Source organism: Mucor mucedo (genome assembly GCF_025094135.1).
Source record: "Mucor mucedo strain NRRL 3635 chromosome Unknown EV154scaffold_50, whole genome shotgun sequence".
Lineage (NCBI taxonomy): Eukaryota > Fungi > Mucoromycota > Mucoromycetes > Mucorales > Mucoraceae > Mucor > Mucor mucedo.
In genome coordinates, this window is record NW_026252334.1 from 82,050 (window position 1) to 101,290 (window position 19,241).

General features: G+C 36.6%; 6 protein-coding genes across 6 annotated transcripts; 4 read left to right on the plus strand and 2 right to left on the minus strand.

The window, feature by feature from the left end:
- Nucleotides 1-76: 76 nt before the first annotated feature.
- On the minus strand, nucleotides 77-3,202 carry EV154DRAFT_602958 (P-loop containing nucleoside triphosphate hydrolase protein; the record flags this gene model as incomplete). Its single annotated transcript, XM_051607322.1, has 2 exons — nucleotides 2,692-3,202; nucleotides 77-2,628 (listed from the first exon to the last, which is right to left on the minus strand). Exons 1-2 carry the CDS (start codon nucleotides 3,158-3,160, stop codon nucleotides 77-79), a joined length of 3,021 nt encoding a protein of 1,006 aa, XP_051457223.1. The 5' UTR covers nucleotides 3,161-3,202.
- A 1,672-nt stretch (nucleotides 3,203-4,874) lies between these two features.
- Nucleotides 4,875-6,450, plus strand: EV154DRAFT_563942 (uncharacterized protein; the record flags this gene model as incomplete). Its single annotated transcript, XM_051605810.1, has 2 exons — nucleotides 4,875-5,309; nucleotides 5,365-6,450. The coding sequence occupies 2 exons, from the start codon at nucleotides 4,875-4,877 to the stop codon at nucleotides 6,448-6,450; spliced, it is 1,521 nt and encodes a 506-aa protein (XP_051457224.1).
- Nucleotides 6,451-7,520: 1,070 nt separating this feature from the next.
- On the plus strand, nucleotides 7,521-8,781 carry EV154DRAFT_510256 (Metallo-dependent phosphatase-like protein). The gene is made up of 2 exons (XM_051601688.1): nucleotides 7,521-8,146; nucleotides 8,205-8,781. Exons 1-2 carry the CDS (start codon nucleotides 7,539-7,541, stop codon nucleotides 8,635-8,637), a joined length of 1,041 nt encoding a protein of 346 aa, XP_051457225.1. The 5' UTR covers nucleotides 7,521-7,538; the 3' UTR covers nucleotides 8,638-8,781.
- A 34-nt stretch (nucleotides 8,782-8,815) lies between these two features.
- Nucleotides 8,816-10,798, plus strand: EV154DRAFT_602961 (coth protein-domain-containing protein; the record flags this gene model as incomplete). The annotated part of the gene is made up of 5 exons (XM_051607323.1): nucleotides 8,816-9,394; nucleotides 9,461-9,703; nucleotides 9,763-9,825; nucleotides 9,904-10,253; nucleotides 10,320-10,798. Exons 1-5 carry the CDS (start codon nucleotides 8,838-8,840, stop codon nucleotides 10,796-10,798), a joined length of 1,692 nt encoding a protein of 563 aa, XP_051457226.1. The 5' UTR covers nucleotides 8,816-8,837.
- Nucleotides 10,799-10,807: 9 nt separating this feature from the next.
- EV154DRAFT_242447 (uncharacterized protein) lies at nucleotides 10,808-11,240 on the minus strand. Its single transcript, XM_051594554.1, has 2 exons — nucleotides 11,111-11,240; nucleotides 10,808-11,060 (listed from the first exon to the last, which is right to left on the minus strand). The coding sequence occupies exons 1-2, from the start codon at nucleotides 11,197-11,199 to the stop codon at nucleotides 10,817-10,819; spliced, it is 333 nt and encodes a 110-aa protein (XP_051457227.1). The 5' UTR covers nucleotides 11,200-11,240; the 3' UTR covers nucleotides 10,808-10,816.
- Nucleotides 11,241-17,300: 6,060 nt separating this feature from the next.
- EV154DRAFT_510266 (uncharacterized protein) lies at nucleotides 17,301-19,213 on the plus strand. Its single transcript, XM_051601689.1, has one exon. The coding sequence runs from the start codon at nucleotides 17,315-17,317 to the stop codon at nucleotides 18,938-18,940; it is 1,626 nt and encodes a 541-aa protein (XP_051457228.1). The 5' UTR covers nucleotides 17,301-17,314; the 3' UTR covers nucleotides 18,941-19,213.
- Nucleotides 19,214-19,241: the final 28 nt, after the last annotated feature.

A 19,241-nucleotide genomic window follows, 5' to 3' on the forward strand; every position in this document is an offset into this window, starting at 1 on the left:
GTTTATATTGTATATTGTGAATTTATATTACAGGGGTTGTTATACTTCGAGCAGAAAGGGTGCGCAAAGGAATGATTTATCGACCACGACCTCTTCCGCCACCTCTTCCACCACGACTGGATCCTCCTCCACGAGAGCTTCCACCACGAGAGCTTCCACCACGAGAGCTTCCACCACGAGAGCTACCGCCACCGCGAGAGCTTCCGCCACGGCCACGAGAGCTACCGCCACGAGAGCTGCCACCACGACCAGATGAGGGACGGTTTGATTTCTCCTTTCTCTTTTCGAGAGCAACACGATCTTTACGGATTTGACTGGCATCCTTTAATTCACTCTTGGTGTTGGCACGGTCACCGAAACGCTTCTTACCCATACCATCCTTGTCCACAATAGATTCTGTCTCGTTCATCTTTCTCTTCTTCATCTTCTTATCATAGTCATAAGCAAGAGGATCCACACGCTTAGCCTCTTCTTCTTTGTTATGACGGAAACGCTTTTGGGCCATGTTAGCAGCATTATCCAATTCACGTTCACCAGCACGGGGAAGGGTAATATGCTTCTTCTTGGCCCATTCATCATATCGACCACTCTTGTAAGAAGCTGAGATCAAGGCACCACTTTCGGTACGAATCAACTTCTTGTTATCGGAACCGATACCACTACCCTTGATGAACTTTCTCTTTTTGGAATCCCAACGAAGCATGTTTTGACTCTTCTTGATAGCATCGTTATCATCACCAGTAAGATCCAATTGAGCCTTACTAGCTTGCTCCATGAAACTACCTTCATTGTTCATAGAGTAACCACGTTCGGTGTTAGCATCCTTTTGAGTATAAGAAATGTAAAACTCTTCGTCACGATAACTCTTCTTTTTGTCTTCCTTAGAGGCTGGTATATTGAATGCTTGAGCTAATTCTTCCTCTTCGACATCACCACCTAAACTCTCGACGAGTTTCTTTTCATCACGAACATCCAAAGGTTTATCTAAAACAGCTGATTCGGCCTGAGTCTTAGTTTTATGAGCAGTAATAATCTTATCGACAACACCACGACGACCACGCATCATAACAGTAGCAGGAGTGAGCTTACGACTACCACGAATACCAAATTCAAAAATGGTTTCGGCAGGTCTAAATCCAGAGATAGCTTCAATCAAACTAGCACGTTGAAGTTCGGAAGCACTTTGGTTTTCCTCGTTGATCAAAAGAGGATGAAGGTTATTGTAGGCCTTCTTTTTCATCACTTCCTTGGCACGGCCGTAACTTTCGGCAGCAGCACGGGGCTTGGTGCGGTTATACAACTTGTAAGCATTTAAGGCTGTTCTGTAGATACCATCCAAACTAGCATCCTTGGAAATTTTATCAGCTGCCCAAGCTTGATCATCAATCAAGGCTTCCTTAGGCATGGAACCGATGACTAAATCAGAAGTATAATCGTATTCTTCCTTCTCTCCGGCAAGAACAAGAGGACGGGTCAAGAAAAGTTGAAGATCGACCAAGTAAGGTAATTCTTCAGACGTGACGAAAGAATAAGCCCAACCACGACGACCGGCACGAGCAGCACGACCAACACGATGAACGAATACCTTGGAAGAACCACAGAAATCGTAGTTGATAACATTTTCCAAGATAGGAATATCAATACCACGAGCGGCAACATCAGTAACAACCATAATATTAGTAACACCATTTCTGAATCTGTTAATTTGAATATTACGAGCGGTTTGATCAAGAGAACCATAAACATAAGAAACTTGGTATCCAGCAATGTCCAAAAGTGTAGCTAAATATTCGACGTGATGCTTGGTAGCAGCAAACAAGATAGTTTGTTTATCAGCTTCAGTACCGGATTGTTCCTTCTTCTCCTTCTTCTTCTTGTACTTTCTAACATCGGTTTGATCCTCATTCTGTGTTTTCTTTGGTAACTTAATAACATTCTTGAGTAAGTACAAAAGAGCACCTTCCTTTTCATTATCCTTGACGGCGAAAAACGCCATTTCGAGATCACGAGAAATCTTGGTATCCACATCTAAACGGATCAAGGTGGGCTCTTGCAAACCAGCCTTAGCAAAATCAACAAGCATCTTAGGCAAAGTAGCAGAGAACAACAAGGTTTGACGACTAGGAGGAAGACGAGAAAGAATTTCATGCAATTGAACAGCAAAACCCATTTCAAACAAACGATCAGCTTCATCAAAAACTACATATTCGATAGTACGAAGATCAAGATTCATTTCGACGGAAACATGTAACAAACGACCGGGAGTAGCAATCAAAATATCAGGATTAGATGCAATCATCTCAAACTGTTCATCCAAACTATCACCACCAACAATACAACCACTGCGAAGATCTGTATACTTCATCAACTCCTTACAAACCTTTTGTGTTTGAAGGGCTAATTCACGAGAAGGTGATAAAATCAATCCACGGGCACCAGTTTTAGCAGAATGTGCCTTGAGTTTTTCCAACATAGGAATCAGAAAGGCAGCGGTTTTACCGGAACCAGTACGAGCCATACCGACAACATCATCACCTTGCAAAATAAGAGGGATACACTTACGTTGAACTGGTGTAGGTACTTTAAAACCCTTATGAATAATAGCCTTAAACACGTTGTTACTTAAACCTATGATAATAAAAACATATGTGAGTGCCTTGTTTTATATTTTTTGACATTTAGATGCTTTACCCATAGATTGGAAACCACCAGATTTCTTATTTTTACGGTTAGCAGCAAGAGTTTCAGAAGCAATAAACTTTTCATCTCCCTCGTCATCACTATCGTTCATTGTAATAGGCTTTTGTTTTTTAACCGAGGCAGCAGTTGCAGCAACAGCGATGGCAGCAGGCTTCTTTGCCTTAAATTTGCCAAACATGTCTAATTCGAGATCGGAATCGTCGTCAGAATCGTCGCTAAAGTCGCCACTGGTTTTACCAACAGTAGGTACAATTTCAAAATCGGAATCTTCTTCGTCTTCGTTTTTGGAAGGCTTCTTCTTATCCTTGTTGTACTTTTTACGTTGAAATTCTTGCTTCTTCAACTTGGATTTGGAAAGCTCCTTTTTGGGTGCTTCTTCCTCTTTATTTTTAGTAGTGAACTTTGATGCATTTTTCTGGCTAAATGCTGGCTTCTTTGCCAATGGCTTTTTTGCAACCATTTCTATTTAAGTTTAACAGTTAAAAGGAACAATGGAATTAAATCGAGATCTAAAGTAAAAAAATTAAGAATAAAAGCAGTGAAAATTGGGTGGCTGAGCCGGGCCAATTTTGCATTACTGGCGGAGTCGTCTCTACACCATGAATTGGCGTGAGCCAGTTCTCTTTTTATGATATTATGAAGAAACTATCTCACACATCTCGTTGACATTTGTTTGAGTCGTCGTCTACATTCCATAGTAATACATTGTTCTCTATCCTAAATTCAATGAGAAAAATAGTTTTGATTGATCACTAGTTATGTATTTACTTGCCACTTAACGCCATTGCAACTGCATAAATATTTGTCTTAAAGTTAGATGCGCAAAATAACTATTCAATTATAATGTTTTTGTTTGGTTTCAAGTTGTGGCTATACAATCTAACTCGTCTTCCCCTATATGGTATATTCTAACATTTCCTAATTACATCTTGCTGACCTCACTATTAGCGCATTCAAGTTGCTTTGAAATTAAAAGGGATCAAAGTGAAATTCTACTTTCTGTAGCATTAGAACCCTAGCCGCTTATGGGATTGCGGATCATAACACTCTTTAGGATAAAAAATCATTACTCGGTGTAAACATTACAACTCGTTAGATATTTCCATGTTTGGATTAGTTTATTTGAATTACAAAATGTCATCATTTCGATTAAATCCAATAAATTGCCCAAGTTTAGATTTGACAAGTGTAGTACTTGTTCATATTGTACGGCCCCACTTACGTTCATTTAATTAATATATAAGCAAAAGCACAAAAAGTAACATAAAACAGTGGTGAATAAACTTTGTTAATTTATCAATTACCTATCTGTGCTGTACATATCACGGTTAAAGAATAACAGCCAAAGTGTTCACTCCGCCAAAATACGTCAAAATTCTATTTTTAAAACAATTTATATTGATCATGATAGCTCATATTTCAAGGAATTCTCCCCCACCCCCTTTAAAATTGAAGACCATATATATCCCATGCCGATAAATAAACGGTTACGGGAAACCGATGTAAATAGACGCAAACAACGTTTAGGAAGGCTTTTAAAGGAGGATGGGGGTGATGTGATTCCGTCGAAAAGGGAGCGGGAATAGTTTTGCCATCGAAAATGTAAACATACAAACATGTTTTTATCATGCATTTTTAGGCAACAGGCGAAAAGAAGGGGGTAAATAGTTTAAGAGATTTTCCAGTCTCCAATAACAAAGGTTTTGTGTGGTCCAGATAAGGAAAGTCGGGAACACTCTTACCAGAAAGTAAAGTCAGTTGTATAACCGTACTTTGAAAAATTCATTCTTGTCAGGGCTCGTTGTCAAGGCGACCTATAATCTTTTGCCGATAGAATTAGAGATACGGACGACAAAGTATCCCAGAGTGTATGGAACTTAAAGATTAACTTTTATTTCTAATCGAAAAGAAAAACGTGTAATCTCCCCAAGATGGACTGTCCGGGACTAATTGTTTAGCGTCCTTAAATCAAAGGATTTCGCCAATAATTGGCGTGTGAAACAGTGACTGCTCGTTTTGTCACTATAAATTCTGTTTTCGGTTCATTCTGATTTTTTTTTCATTTATTTTTTCTTCCAAAATTAAAAAGATAGTTGTTGGATGCTTTAATGTTTATGTATCCTGTAGTAACAACCAACATATCATCTAATATAACAAATACAAATACCGTTAATATGCCTCGCAATAGAAGCTTATCTGCCTCAAGTAATCCTGCACCTCCTTTAATATCTCGAGGTTTTGCTAGTCTTCGACGTGCTCATCGGCGCCTATCCAATTCATCACCTACTTCGCCTATTATAGCACCATCGGGTGATACAACCACTGTACCCCCACTTGATGTGAACACAACCGAGGCATCCGTCACTCGTCCAAATGGTGGTGATGGTGATCATGAAGCCGTCATCACCCATCCTCGAATTAGACTAGTTCCCAACGTTGGTCTGTCAAATCGAAGTTTTGTATTTGATATAATTGATAGAGAACTTCAACCAGGACTTGTTTATCGCATTGGTCGTTTTTCAGATAGAAGCATTGTATCCGAAAGATTGTCATTTAAAAGTAAAGTCGTAAGTCGTAATCATGCTGAAATTTGGACCGAGCAGAGAAAGGTAAATTAAATAAATCAATAAACAACTGAACATTTGATCCTAATGTTTATACAAGATTTTTATTCGTGATATTGGGTCATCCAGCGGTACATTTTTAAATCGCTGTAGACTTAGCCCGCCAAATCATGTTAGTGAACCGTATGAATTAAAAGACGGCGATACGATCCAATTAGGTGTTGACTACCAGGGTGGAGTGGAATCAATCTATAGAGCAGTTAGAATACGTGTCGAAATTAATCGTCAGATTCAAAACCCCAACAGTCCATTCGCAAGAACCGCATTTCAACAATTACGTAACCATTTAATTGGATCACCTATCAACAACATCACTCCTTCATCAGACGCAACTGCCTCACCAACTGCACCAACAGTACCAACAACAGATCTTGGTCTTCATAGAGAACCAACAAAAGTTCACGAGCATTCAGCTGATATCGCTGCTCCTGACTCTCCAAAGCAAGTGCCGTTATCGGATTTAATGAGTCGTCATCACATTACAGAGATGGATCGAGCGGATATTCAAGAATGCTGTATCTGTCTTTATGCCATTGCTCCTTTTCAAGCTTTATTTATCGCTCCTTGTTCCCATATTTTCCATTTTAAATGCCTTCGCCCCATTGTATTCCAGAATTACCCAGGCTTTTCATGTCCGCTCTGTCGAAACTATTTTGATTTGGAAGCTAGTGTAGCAGTTGAAGTCGATGAAGTATTAGAAGCCATCAGTATTGCGAAAGAACAACAAAAACAGGAACAATCCACCGGACAAGTATTATCACCTATCGATACTGTACCAGAAGTCAATGAGGATGAAGAAAGAGAGCATGATGATACCAATCGGTTGGATGTAACGGCAGAGAGTTCTTTACATCCGAGCAGTAATCATTCTGAGCAAAGTGATAATGATGAAGAGCAGATAAGAGATTTAAAAAATCGCTCAGGTTCTCCCGCAGCTTGTGCTAATAATGACGAGAATACTTCCCAACCGCAAGCGATAGAAGCAAATGACAACCATGCTTCTCCAGCACATACTAGATTAACTAGAAGTAATGAAGCATTACTGTCTACAACACTTGTGGGATCTCCCGCATTTCAAAATAGCCCGTTAGTAGCTCAGAATAATAACAGTAATGCTATATCATAGACAATCATCAATTGTACATCCCCTTGCTTTTCTTTTCTTTCAGCATACAAATATATATATATACGTATAAATGTAAACATCATCATTTTATCATAGTAGGAAACACCGGCACATTAGTAACAAGAACGAAGCAGATTAGACCAGTGCGATATAGTTTTTATTTTAAAGCCCCAAATTATACCATAACACTATAGTTTGATAATAGTATAATCTTGTGTATTAATAAATAATACATATTTTTCATAACAATCGTTGTCATGACAGTCTATTCTCATTTTAGCCCCTATGCACCATAATGCATACGTGGATTCATATAATTGCCGCTTTTTAGCAGCATTACCATATCGCCATTCTGTCAATTGACACTTAATGACATGTATGCAAACATATATATATATAAAAGCTTTATCGCATATTATCTTCGGTGTTCAACTTCGGCTTTTGTTTTATCTGTAATTTTACGTCATAGATTACTACATTCTAAATCTCGGATCGGATATCAACAAACAAAATCATAGTTACTTTGCCTCCCCTTTATTTATTTATTTTCCTGGAAAAAAACAATACTCACGTCAAAAACTCTAATTGGGTCGGAATATTAATTATCCGGAAACACAGCTTTTTTGTTTTTTTTGTCTAAAACATTTATGATTTTCAAATTGCAAACATAAAAACAGAACAAAAAAAGCCATATAAAATTTAAGGGCGACCGGGATTTGTACTTATTTTTGGGTGATTAATTACAAAGGAAATACCTTGTTAATAATTTCGATGAAAGCTGTACTTTAAGATGCAATGTAATGTTACTGTTTTTTTTTGCTATCACAGGAGCCCAAAATAGTAACCAGGACACATTAATATGCGTGTACCCTCTTAAAGCTCGGTAAGGATAACAATAAGGTTTTATAGACTACGGGAGTGTATTGGGTACCCAGGATAACAATTATTGTACAAAGGTACGCTATTGGTTATATGCCTCGGGAAGTGCTGAAAGGGCAGTCCTTTTTAGGTATTTAATAACAGGTCGTCCCCTTTCTTGAGCTTCTTTTTTTTTCTTCTTACTTTAAAAATCTTAATTATTTTCAATAATGGCTCATTTCAGTAGAGATGATGTAAGCAGTTTTGAGTACGTCGAGGCAATACCCAGGAACGATAGAACACCTAAGCAACAAAGGATGTGGCGTTATATCGCCATGGCAGTAGCCGCTGTTGTAGTTATTGTCGTTGTTGTTGTTGTGGCTGTTGTTGTCACCAATCATAAAAAAAATAATCAGACCAGCAGCACCGGAAACAACCAGCTTGTGATTTCGCCTTACTCTAATATGCAAGCCATCGTCACAAACAATGATACATCGCTGCAGCAAAAAGAAAGAATCTTTGTTATTGGTGATGTTCATGGCTGCGTCAAAGAATTCAACGATATCATCGCAAAGCTCAATTATGATCCTACCAAAGATCAAATTATCCTGGCTGGTGATCTAACCTCCAAGGGTCCCGATAGTGTTGGCGTTATTAGACGGGCAAAAGAGCTTGGTGTTTTATGTGTTCGTGGTAATCACGATGATAAGGTTGTCCGTTTAAAAACATTTGAGATTGAAAAGGGAAGAAACGCCATGTACCCAGTAGATGCCACTATGCCCGAAGGTGGTGTACCAGATCCAATGAAATTTAAAAATTATCATACTGGTGTTTCCTTGTAAGTTGTTATTGCAGCAGTTTAAAAATATCTGGTAACTGAATATTTTACATTGTAGTAATTTCACTCAATCAGATTATGATTACCTTGCAAGTTGTCCTGTCATGCTTCACATGCCCTTTTTGAATAACACTATTGTTGTTCATGGTGGGTTAGATCCCAACATTCACTCCTTAGAGAACCAAATTCCATATATGGTGATGAATATGCGTGATATTGACAAAAACAACGTTACCAGTATTGATAGCGGAGTTGGCGAGCAATGGGCTACTGTTTGGAACGCCAATCAAAAATTGTTAAACATGGACAATACCATGATTTATTACGGCCACGATTCTAGCAGAGGCTTAAACATAAAGCAAACCACGTTTGGTCTGGATACCGGCTGTGTATACGGTGGCTCACTTACAGCCATCAATGTCAAGACACATGAGCTTACTCAAGTTTCTTGCCAAACCTATGTCAAAAAGGGCAGCAGTAACGATGATTAAAACATTCTTCATAAAAAATTTCTTTAATGTAGCTTTGTGGTTTAAATACCAATTTCTCCTATACACATAGATTGTACTCTTTATACATTTTTCGGCATATCAACATCTAATAACTTTACTATTTAATAAAAATTTTAAAATGATCTTTTTCATCCTTTTTATAATTATTATTATCTCTGCAGCGTTCAGGTCATATAACAATGGTCTTAAAGCTATTGTACTTGATGTGTCTTTTGACATATTGTACCAATGTAGTTTTGGGCGACGATTTAATTACTTACAACGTACTTAGTGTGCAAATGCTGACCCCAGATAAAGCTATGGGCGTTCTGGTAGATGGAAACTTTTTCCCTCTTCAGCAAAGTAACAGTGTTCCCATGATGTATACCGGATCGGCTCCTAAAAGTCAAAACTCGTATCAATATACTGTTGCCAAAGCTATCGATAAAAGCATCATTCATACAGAAGAATTTCAAAGACCATCTGAATATTTAACAGAAGAAAAGACATTTAATGATGTGTATGGACAACACTGGCATAAAATTGACGACATGCATAAACTCCCTCAATTATACGCCTTTGATAAAGATGAGACCGTTCACGTAGGTGGTATGAAAGATCCTGCAGCCAGTAACTTGTATGAGGATGGAACAGTTGCCACAATTCATATCAATGCGCCTCCTGAACAAATTGAGGAAATGCATGCAAAAAAAATGGATAAAAAAGTCAATTTACGTGCAACAATGACCTACATAAAGTAAACCCCCCCCCTTTTTTTTTTGTCGATTTATACTCTTACTGACATAATTTTTTATATATCTAGCTACAATTCCATTCAGGAGTTTCATAATGTAACATTCAAAGTGAGTGGACATTCAAGTCGTCAGTGGTCAAAGGTTCCGTACAAAGTCAAAATTTCAAGTAAGGCATATCCCGACGGTTTATACAGACGTTGGCAGTTGAAATTAAGACCCGAATCTACGGACCCAACTATGATTCGCGAGAAACTATACAATGATGTTTTGAGATCAACTGGTGTTGTGGCTGCCAGAGGAGGCTATGCTAGGTATACAAACAAAACAAGTTTACATTCTGTATAGACTTTTAACATTATTTAAATATTAGGCTGTATATAAACAATAAACCCATTGGATTATTTCTTATAGTTGATGATCCAGCATCTACATCGTAATAGGAATGTCTAAAAGAACGAAAAATAGAATACTAACGAACACCTTTTTTTTTTTTTTTTTTTTTGCAAAAAAGATTTATCCGTGAAACAATTTATGGGGGAGACAAACAGGCTCGTATTGGCGCAGTGATCAAAGCAGATGCCGCAGAAGGTTCAACAACAGCAAATTTAAATTATCTTGGCGAAGACCCTTCATCCTATGAGAGTGAGACGTATGAGATTAAACGGGAGTCTCCCGAAGGAACGCCTTCTGCTGTGGAAGATTTGATCAACTTTACGAAATTTATCAGAGAATATGATCCAGATGATGTACCAAACGATCATCGAGCTGTTGAGGTCTGGAATGAACATATAGATATCACAAGCTACATCCGTCAGTTAGCTGTTGAATGGTTAACGGGAAATTGGGATGCTCATCAATATGGTAAAAGAATAGGATGTGAACTATAAAATAATATTGACAAATACATTCTATTATTTTCTTGTGTAGCGGGAAATAATTATATCCTTCATCATCATTCCGCTTATAATCGATATCTTATTTTACCAGTGGATTTTGATTACACTTTCGGTAATGGAGTTGAAGCAGATCAAATGCGTTTTCTTACAGGCAAACCTTTGGAAATGAGTGAAGGGCAGCCTGTCAATTCTTACTTGTGGGATAAAGTACGATCCACACCGTATTTGCTCAAGATGTATCAGAACACTATCAAGGATATCAATGAGCATTTGACAACGCCAGACCTACTAAATGCAAGAATAGATTCAATTATTAACCTGATAGAAAGTTCTATACAATGGGATCATTCACTCAAGTCCCAAACTACTGGAATCATCACATCCCAATCAATGGCTGATTTTAGAAGCGCATTTGAAGAGGGCACAAAGAATAAAGTCGACCAGCTTATTGGATTGAAGGAATGGATTAGAGTCAAACATTCTTCTGTAACAAACCTAGTGGTAGAGTAATTAAAATTTATTTTTCTATCAATCGTCTTCAACTTGTGGAGGTGGGTATTTTTGTATTGCTGTTTCCATTTCGTTTGGATATTTTATGGCCAGTTGATTTTTGATTTTCCTCAGCTTAATAAACACTCCGTCTAAATCTCCTTTGACTTCTTTTAATAATTTTGTATGAAGTTCAAAATGCCTATAGACTTCTTGATAACGAGCTTTACTGAATTTGTTGAATGCCTCCAATTTTTGCTGTGTATCTTTGTAGATCTCTAAACTTTCCTTTTTGTTAGTATAAAAGAGCGAACGAGTCAAAGAGTGTCATACCATTCGTCTTGATCTTTTAGAATGACTCGCACTTCCTCATCGTTTTTCAATTGTAGTAATTGTGAAGAAAGATGGTTTGGGATGGACATAATGTATAAAGTTCAACTTACGGATAAAAAATAAGTGTATTGATGGAGTTTGAAAGTGGCTGATTCCGATATTGAATGCGTAAAACTCAATACAGTCTGGCTGGTGGATACTATCAGCCACAAAAGAATGAAATCTTTATAATGGCATATTCTTTTATTTCAGAATATAAAAAGTTTTTTCTTCAAAGGTCGATCGATTTACAAGTAACAAAGAATCGACCTTTAACATTGTATTGGTTTTTTAGAGTGATAAAATAAGTGTGTCATTATACCTAGTCCCTCATCGTCGTTAGTCCAGATACACTCCATTTCTTTCTACCCTCACCCTTTCTCTTTTTAGCAACAGTGTCTAATTCAGGTTTGGATTGGAGTTTAACTAACGACATAAAGCATCACAGAATTATGGATAGCTCTAATAACCGAGTGAAAGATCACTCCAGTTTTGCAGTTTTAGCCACAGCGCGAGTTCGAACTGGTGGCCTAGCCCAACCATTTCTCATATATACAGTATTATCACTTTAAATTCAGACAAATGAAAATTATTTTCAGACAAGCTCAAAAAAAAATCAGACTAAAAAAAATATTTTCAGACAAACGTAAAAAATTATTTAGACAAAGAGAAATTATTTTCAGAAAAATGATAACAAAAATTCAGGCAAGTAAAAGTTTAAACTAGTTTTGATTCTTTGTTGAGGCATTTATCCCAGTACGTTCCAGAGTGTCGTATCCAACCATTACAATCTTCCGTGGTAATAGTCTCACAGGCTGCCTTGATTCTTGGGGTTAAAGTGTCCAAAGTTGAAAGCGGATTTGTTTTGATGTGCTTCTTGATCTTGGACCAGCACTCCTCAATAGGATTAAGAAATGATGAAAAGGGCGACATGAGCAAAGGTTTATAACCTCTACTTTCGATTTATCCTTCACTAAGCAAGGTTTGAGTATCTCCAATGATAGTCAAATTATGCTTTGCCCTCGTCATGACCACCGAAAAAATGATTGAGCTTGACATATGATGTACAGTGTAATTGCAAACAATAAAATTATATTTCTTTGCTATTCTTAAAACTACTTCGAGCTTAACACTATTTAAAGAAAATGAACAAGAAGGTGTTTATCAAGAGGATGGATTTGAAGCAATGGATTTTATTAATGAGATAGAGAGCCCCAAAAGACAGTAATGCTGACTTCACTGGATTAATGGCAGGCACGTTAATCATCAATACGTGATAAATTCACTTCCAGAGATATCGGGGAAATTGACGTAGAAATCCAAGAGAACAATGGCTCGAAAAATAGTCTTAGACCGATGTGGACTACTGAGTAGTTGTAATTTGTAGTTGATATTATTATGAGACCACCAACAGATAGATCGACTAAAGGAAACACAATAGTAGTTGAAACACCAACCTCCAGGGCTATAATTCAACGATCTTAATTGAAAACATCTGTAATCGGCGTTGTGAATATTGAGATTAGAGTACCTGCCACAAAGCCAAAAAAAATTTAAGTTAAACGCCTTTCTGCTGTTAACATAAAATACGCTCATAGCATAAATCCGCAGGGGTTTTCTACATGTAATCAATCAGTCTGATTTTTTTTTTTTTTTTTTTTTTTTTTTTTCAAAAAAGGTAAGCTAAAACATCTGGATTTTAAGTGTAAAAATTGTGATAGATACTTTTTTTTTAATCTTTTTTTCTCTCTTCATTCTTTTATTCAGTTTAAGCTATGAAAGGTAACGTATATGTATGATATTTGATGGAAATGCAACCAAAAAACTGATTCTATTATAAAAAAGAAACTCAAAATGATAGCTCGGACGATGACTTTCAACCACCGATTTTGGGACGGAAGAGACGAAGTATGTTACATTGCCAAGTCTTATTTTGATAGAAAACTTACGTGATGTTTAATTACCCTTTCTTATAGGTCGGGAAAATACCCCATATATTGATTCACAAAAGAAGTTTAAAGGGAAAGGCAAGGCAGCCGAACATGAACCTGATATTACAAGTACCATTGGTATTCCTGATACTATTAGAAATGTTGTCAGCGACAATTTGATAGATTATAGCAGTGACGACTTTAATGAGTCCCCGCCTGCAGTACATACATTACAAAGTCGTGGTGGTTTCAAGTATGGATCCGAATTTACTGTTGCCGAGTCAAGTTCTTCAGTAAGTAAGCGACGCCCTGTTGCAAGTAAGCGAAGTCCTACGCCTGAAGTATTCATAACAGCATCAGAATCAAGTACCAGTGCCACTGCGAGAGATTCTGAAAAAATAAGCAAGCGCGTTATTACAGTTAAAACAACTGCGAAGAACATTTGGAAGCCGTTGTATTTACAGCCATTGTATGATTTGGTTAACACTACTAATTCATTGATTACACACACCTTTGCCTTCACAAAGTACATCTATTTGCAAGAATTGGCAGCAAGCGAAACTTTTACTTTAAAAGACTTTGTTGAAAAAGATTTTTTTGTAGAAGTTTTTTTAAGTCTTACACTTTCAAAAACTCGAAACACAAGATTAAAGCCTGTAACAAAAAAAAATAGGCAATTGATAGCAAAATACAAAGAGGCTTACTTTCAAGATGCTAATTATACTCCTCCCAGCTTACCAAATGCTCAGCAAATAGCATTGTATGAGTGTACCAAAATCCAAACGGCTTACCATAACAATATTAAAGCTCATTTTGGAAATAGACTGCGCCAATTTGTTAATATTATATTACAAAAGAAGGAAAGAGCAAATAATCTTCGGAAAGAAATGAAAGAAAATGGATCAGATGAAAAAGCAATAAAATCAGCTATCCGAAGCAAGATATACGGACCTTGTAATCAGATCAGTCGTGCTGTAGCAAGGAAAGAGATACCTGCAGACAGTATTCTAGATGACCAGTCAAGAAAAGAATTAAACAGTATCTTTTCCTGCTATCCTAAAGACTACACTTTCCAAAAGGACTCCATATACTATGATATTGCAGCAAAACCTGAGAATCATTTTGATGCGTTTTTTCAACTTGCCAAATTAGTTGAAGCCAGAACAGGAAAAGCATTTATCTGCTTCCCGTTGCGCACTTCCTTCATTCCATGCTACATGACTTTGGATGCCAAAATAATTCACTTTCATATTCTCAAGAATAAAAGTCCTCTCCAAGCTGGAAAAAAATTTAAAATTTGGGGTTCTGTCGTGAATTTTGAAAAGAAGGCGTTCAAGAATCAAGGTGTTGATAAGACTTTAAGGTTTCAAGGAACACTTGAAACAGATGGTGTCGGTGTATCAATTATTAAACAAAACACAGATACAAGTAGAAAATTCTTTACAACCAGCGTTAAGAGAGTAGTCGATGATCAAGAGAAGTATATAGAACGGCTAAATCAAGCTGATTTAAAACGTACTGAAAACAAGTGTGTTCTGATCGACCCTGGAAGACGTGATTTATTGTATTGCATGAAAGAAACTAGTACAGTTAAAGAGAAGCAAACTTTGATTTTTACCAAAAATAATCGCTCAAAATGCTCAAGACATTTCAGATATTTACGGAATCAAAACAAACCTTTGGTTGTCCAAGAAGCCGAAACAACGCTCTCCAAAACAGAATCCAAATCTACAAATTTGGAAAACTACATTCAGTACATAAAAGCCAGATCATCCGTTAATGACACGTTAACCGACTACTATGGAAACGAGACATTAAAGCCCAAAGAAATCTCCTATTTTCCAGAGTCAGAGTTTTCATTCCGAGTTGATCATAAATGCAATCTTTACTATGGCAATATATTTATATCACGAATTTGCGGTTTTTTCCCTCAACCTCAGAACTTTTCCATTGATAGGATTGTCAATCCTCAGTTTTATGCCGTATATCTAGAAATGATGCTGTCACAAAAGCATATCTCACAAAGATTTGATGATGATGAAAAAAGAAGAATTATTGCGCTTGGTTTAGAGATTAATAGACGACCCAACCAAAGTGATCTTAACAGAAAAACTCTCAGTACAGTCTTAGAGAAGTTACAGCTATTACCGTTTCGAAAAATGAAATTTTCATCAAAGATGTTTTATGAACAAAATGATCAAAAATTGGTACAAAACTTGAAAAGAAAATTTGGTCCTGATGCTGTCTTGGTACTTGGAAATTGGTCAGCCCCGAACACAAAGTTCCAGGAACCTACAAGGAATAAAGGGCTTATTCAAATGCTAAAAAAAAATGGTTTGACTGTTTATCTAATTGACGAATTTAAAACTTCCTCTCATTGTCCAGATTGTGGTGACGTTTTGGAGCAATTCAAGATGATTTCTAATCCTCGTCCATTTAGAAGAAATACAATGCCAATCGTGAAGTGTCATGGATTGTTAAGGTAGTATAGTTACAATTATATTCGTTATGTTGATATTAACAAATTATCAGATGTCAAAATACTGCATGTGTTACTCAAGGCAGAAAATTTTGGAATAGAGACCAAGCAGCTGTTCTAAACTTTAAGCACATCCTATTCAATCTCAGGGAAGTAGGTGAGCGCCCTGCGCTCTTTTCTCGTAAAAACGAACAAACTCAGTAATTTTCCGCCAAAGTTATCGCTTTGGCAATTTCATGCAGGTAAAATTATCTGAACAATAATTTTCTATTCGTCCGAAAAAAAAGCTCAATAGTCTGAACTTTTTTTTTATTGGTCTGAATTTATTTTTGCATCTGTCCGAAATTAATTCTAATTCGTCTGAATTTATAGTGTAAATACTGTACATGAAACCTGGCTTCATTAATCAACATGTAATTTTTGTATCGTCCAGATATGTATCCTTACAGTTCATAAACCATTCGTATCTTGTATCCAAATTTTCCAATTATGGCTTCAAATAAAATTTTTTTATGGTAATCCGTATGATATTTCTCGAATGATAATTATCTACTCTGCGACTTCTTTTAAAAAAAAAAAACCTAAAATTGTTTAATAAATTTTATATAATGACATCAACAAAGAGCTGAGAGCAATCATCTATCTAATTCTTACTATGGTGCTTATATTTAGCAGTAAAAGTGCTGTTTAAAGCACTATACTTCTTTGATATTTTATAGGGCATGCCTCCGGTCTTATTGTACGTTTTCCATCATCTTTCTGCAGTGCAAGGGTTGATTGAGAGTCCTTTGGAAGACTTAGTCATATTTCTGTCAGGATGTTCAATTATTTTATCGAAAACATTACTTTTGTGCTTGTCTGTACAAGTGTTACGCATTGCTGATTAGGCAGACTGATCGTCCAAATTTTTTTGTTAAGCCTCTTTCACTATAATTTTCTTTTCATCAGATTTATTAGCTAGATAACTCTTGCGGATAGTTATTGTTTCAAGTTCAATATTTGCGTCTGTAATTTCAGTTGGATACCTTGCATAGAATAATAAAATCTTTTACCATTCCAATTAAAAAGGTTATCGAAATAAAGAGTATTTGTCATTGTAGAGATTTTAAAAGTCTGAGAGAGAAATCTTGTCTCGACAATTAAGACCGGCAACCATTTTTTATAACCGCCAATCATATCTTTGTGTAATCGACAATTCCATTCTTTGGCAACCGAGAGTATCCACCAGCCAGACTGAATATGCACATATATAAATAAATATAGGAATTTTTTTTTCTTGGTGATGAATAATTGGATGATGAATATACTAGATTATTTTCGAAACAACTAATTTGATGTTTCAAACTGTGAGATTGTTTTATAGGTGATGTACACAAAAGTATAAATAACAAATATAGAAATACGCTACTACCACTACATCATTATTGGTGCCATTACTATTGCAATGATGTAAAACATTGTTTTGTATATATCCGAGTTTATACAATAGCTGCAACCAGTGCCAGTAATATTATCTTTCTGAGTGTGTTTGTGTATACTATCATTATTATTGTGTGACATTGATTGTTACCACTCGGAACACATAGTTCCGTAACAATAACTGCATGTCAAAGAAAATTGAGGGAAAAAATTCATTATTTTTTTGGGGTAAACTCACTTTTAGTGAAACGTAAATACAACTATTTTACCCCTCATCTTCATTTTTCATTTCTTCTTCTTTATTCATTTTTTTCTTCTCTTTAAAAAAAAAAAAAGATGAATAAAATAGTTTCGTTTTTATTCGGCTGGATCGACTTGTTTATTCATATTTATATTCATATTACCGCAACTATCAATGCAGTCATCTTTGTTGCAAACAAAAGCAAAGGTATCACAGCAGAAGAATTAATACTGGAAAGACGTCGTACAAAAGCAAAAAGACCAGCAAGACAGGCAAATCAGTATACACAATTACGTCGACAAGCAGTGAAAGAGCACACCAGCCCGTTTAAGCAAATTCCAAACGAAATACTCATCATCATTTTTGAGTCTCTGGATCAGTCTGATCTATATCATTGTTCTACAGTAACAAAACATTGGAATGAATTATTGACACCAATATTATGGAGATCGCTGCAACCAAACTACCGAATCCTCAGATGCATACCTTCACTTGCTCTCAATATCAGTAAAAAGGTGACTCACCGTCAGATGTCTCACTTTCCTTTGCACTTGTCACGGTATGGACATGCTGTAAAATCTCTTGATCTTCAAAGACTGGCTTTCGACGTTACCGATAACACAATTCGGCATATAGTTCGATTTTGCCCACACCTGACAAGCCTGAATTTGTCTGATAGCCAATTAATTACAGACGAAGGACTTCGGTGCCTGGCCGGATATTCTTCAATTAAGGTGCTCATTCTTCAAAATTGCCGAAAAATCACCGACATTGGATTATCGTACTTGAAAAGCGCCTGTCATCAACTAGAGACATTACATTTAGGTGGTTGCAACCTGATTTCTGATAATGGAATAATTGGGCTCGTGACAGCTTCCGGGAATACCATCCGACGTATTAACTTGAGTGATTGCAGCCATGTGACTGGATCAACCATTCACGCGATTGCTGGTGTATGCGGCCCCAGACTTGAATGGTTGGATATCAAATGCACAAAAGCTATCCGACATACAGATTTGGAATATCTGGTAACGCATTGCCCCAACATCTCAAGATTGAACGTCTCAATGAAAAAGAAGAGTTCACTTCGCGAATTGCGTCACAGATTATCTCAGAACAACAGACGCACTCACAACAGAGCTCATTTACAAGAAGATTCCAATGTCGAAGTAAGCGATATTAATGAGGACATGGAGAATTATCTTCAAAGAACGAGTACAATGGATGAAAGTAATCCTTTGAATGAGTTGATCGACTTGGTACATCGATTGAATGTACCGCTTGCTCTTACAGATACATCAGCCCAGCATTATCGTTCTCTCATGGAAAAGCAAAAGGTTACTGAATTTGTGTCCAATCATACTGTCGAATTGATCGCCTTGAATTTGAAGAAATTGGAACACTTGAACTTATCTTATTGGCCGTGTGTAGATGATAAAACAGTACTTATGCTTTCCATACACACTCGCTGCTTAACGTACTTGAATCTAATTGGATGTCGCACTGTGACCAAGAAGGCCCTTAGGTACCTTTCTCGAAAATCAACTTGTAATACTTTGAGCGATGTCATGTTATCCTCGCATTCATATGAAAACGATGACTCCTCGTGGACCTCTAATTCGTCATCTTCGGCCTCTTGCTCTTCTTCATCCGATGAGAAAAGCCCAAAATTATCACCAGTTACAATGTCAAAGCGGTCTCAAATCGCAACCCAATTCTAGGCATAACCCCACGTAAAAAAAAAAAAAAAAAAAGGCTGAATTTTATTTATATATTTTTCGCAGCCCCATTGTATCTCAAGCTTGTAATTTTAATATTTATATACATATTTTGCACACACACATCCCCACACCACTTTTTTATATTTACCCTCCGCCCCGTTTCCTTGTACACACATACTCACCCCCTCTCTTTGTTCTATTATTATTTTTTTTATCTACACCCTACAACGTTATTATTTACACAATAAAACCATGTTTATTGTTTCAAACCTATTATCTGATTGTTTATTATTGAATTACT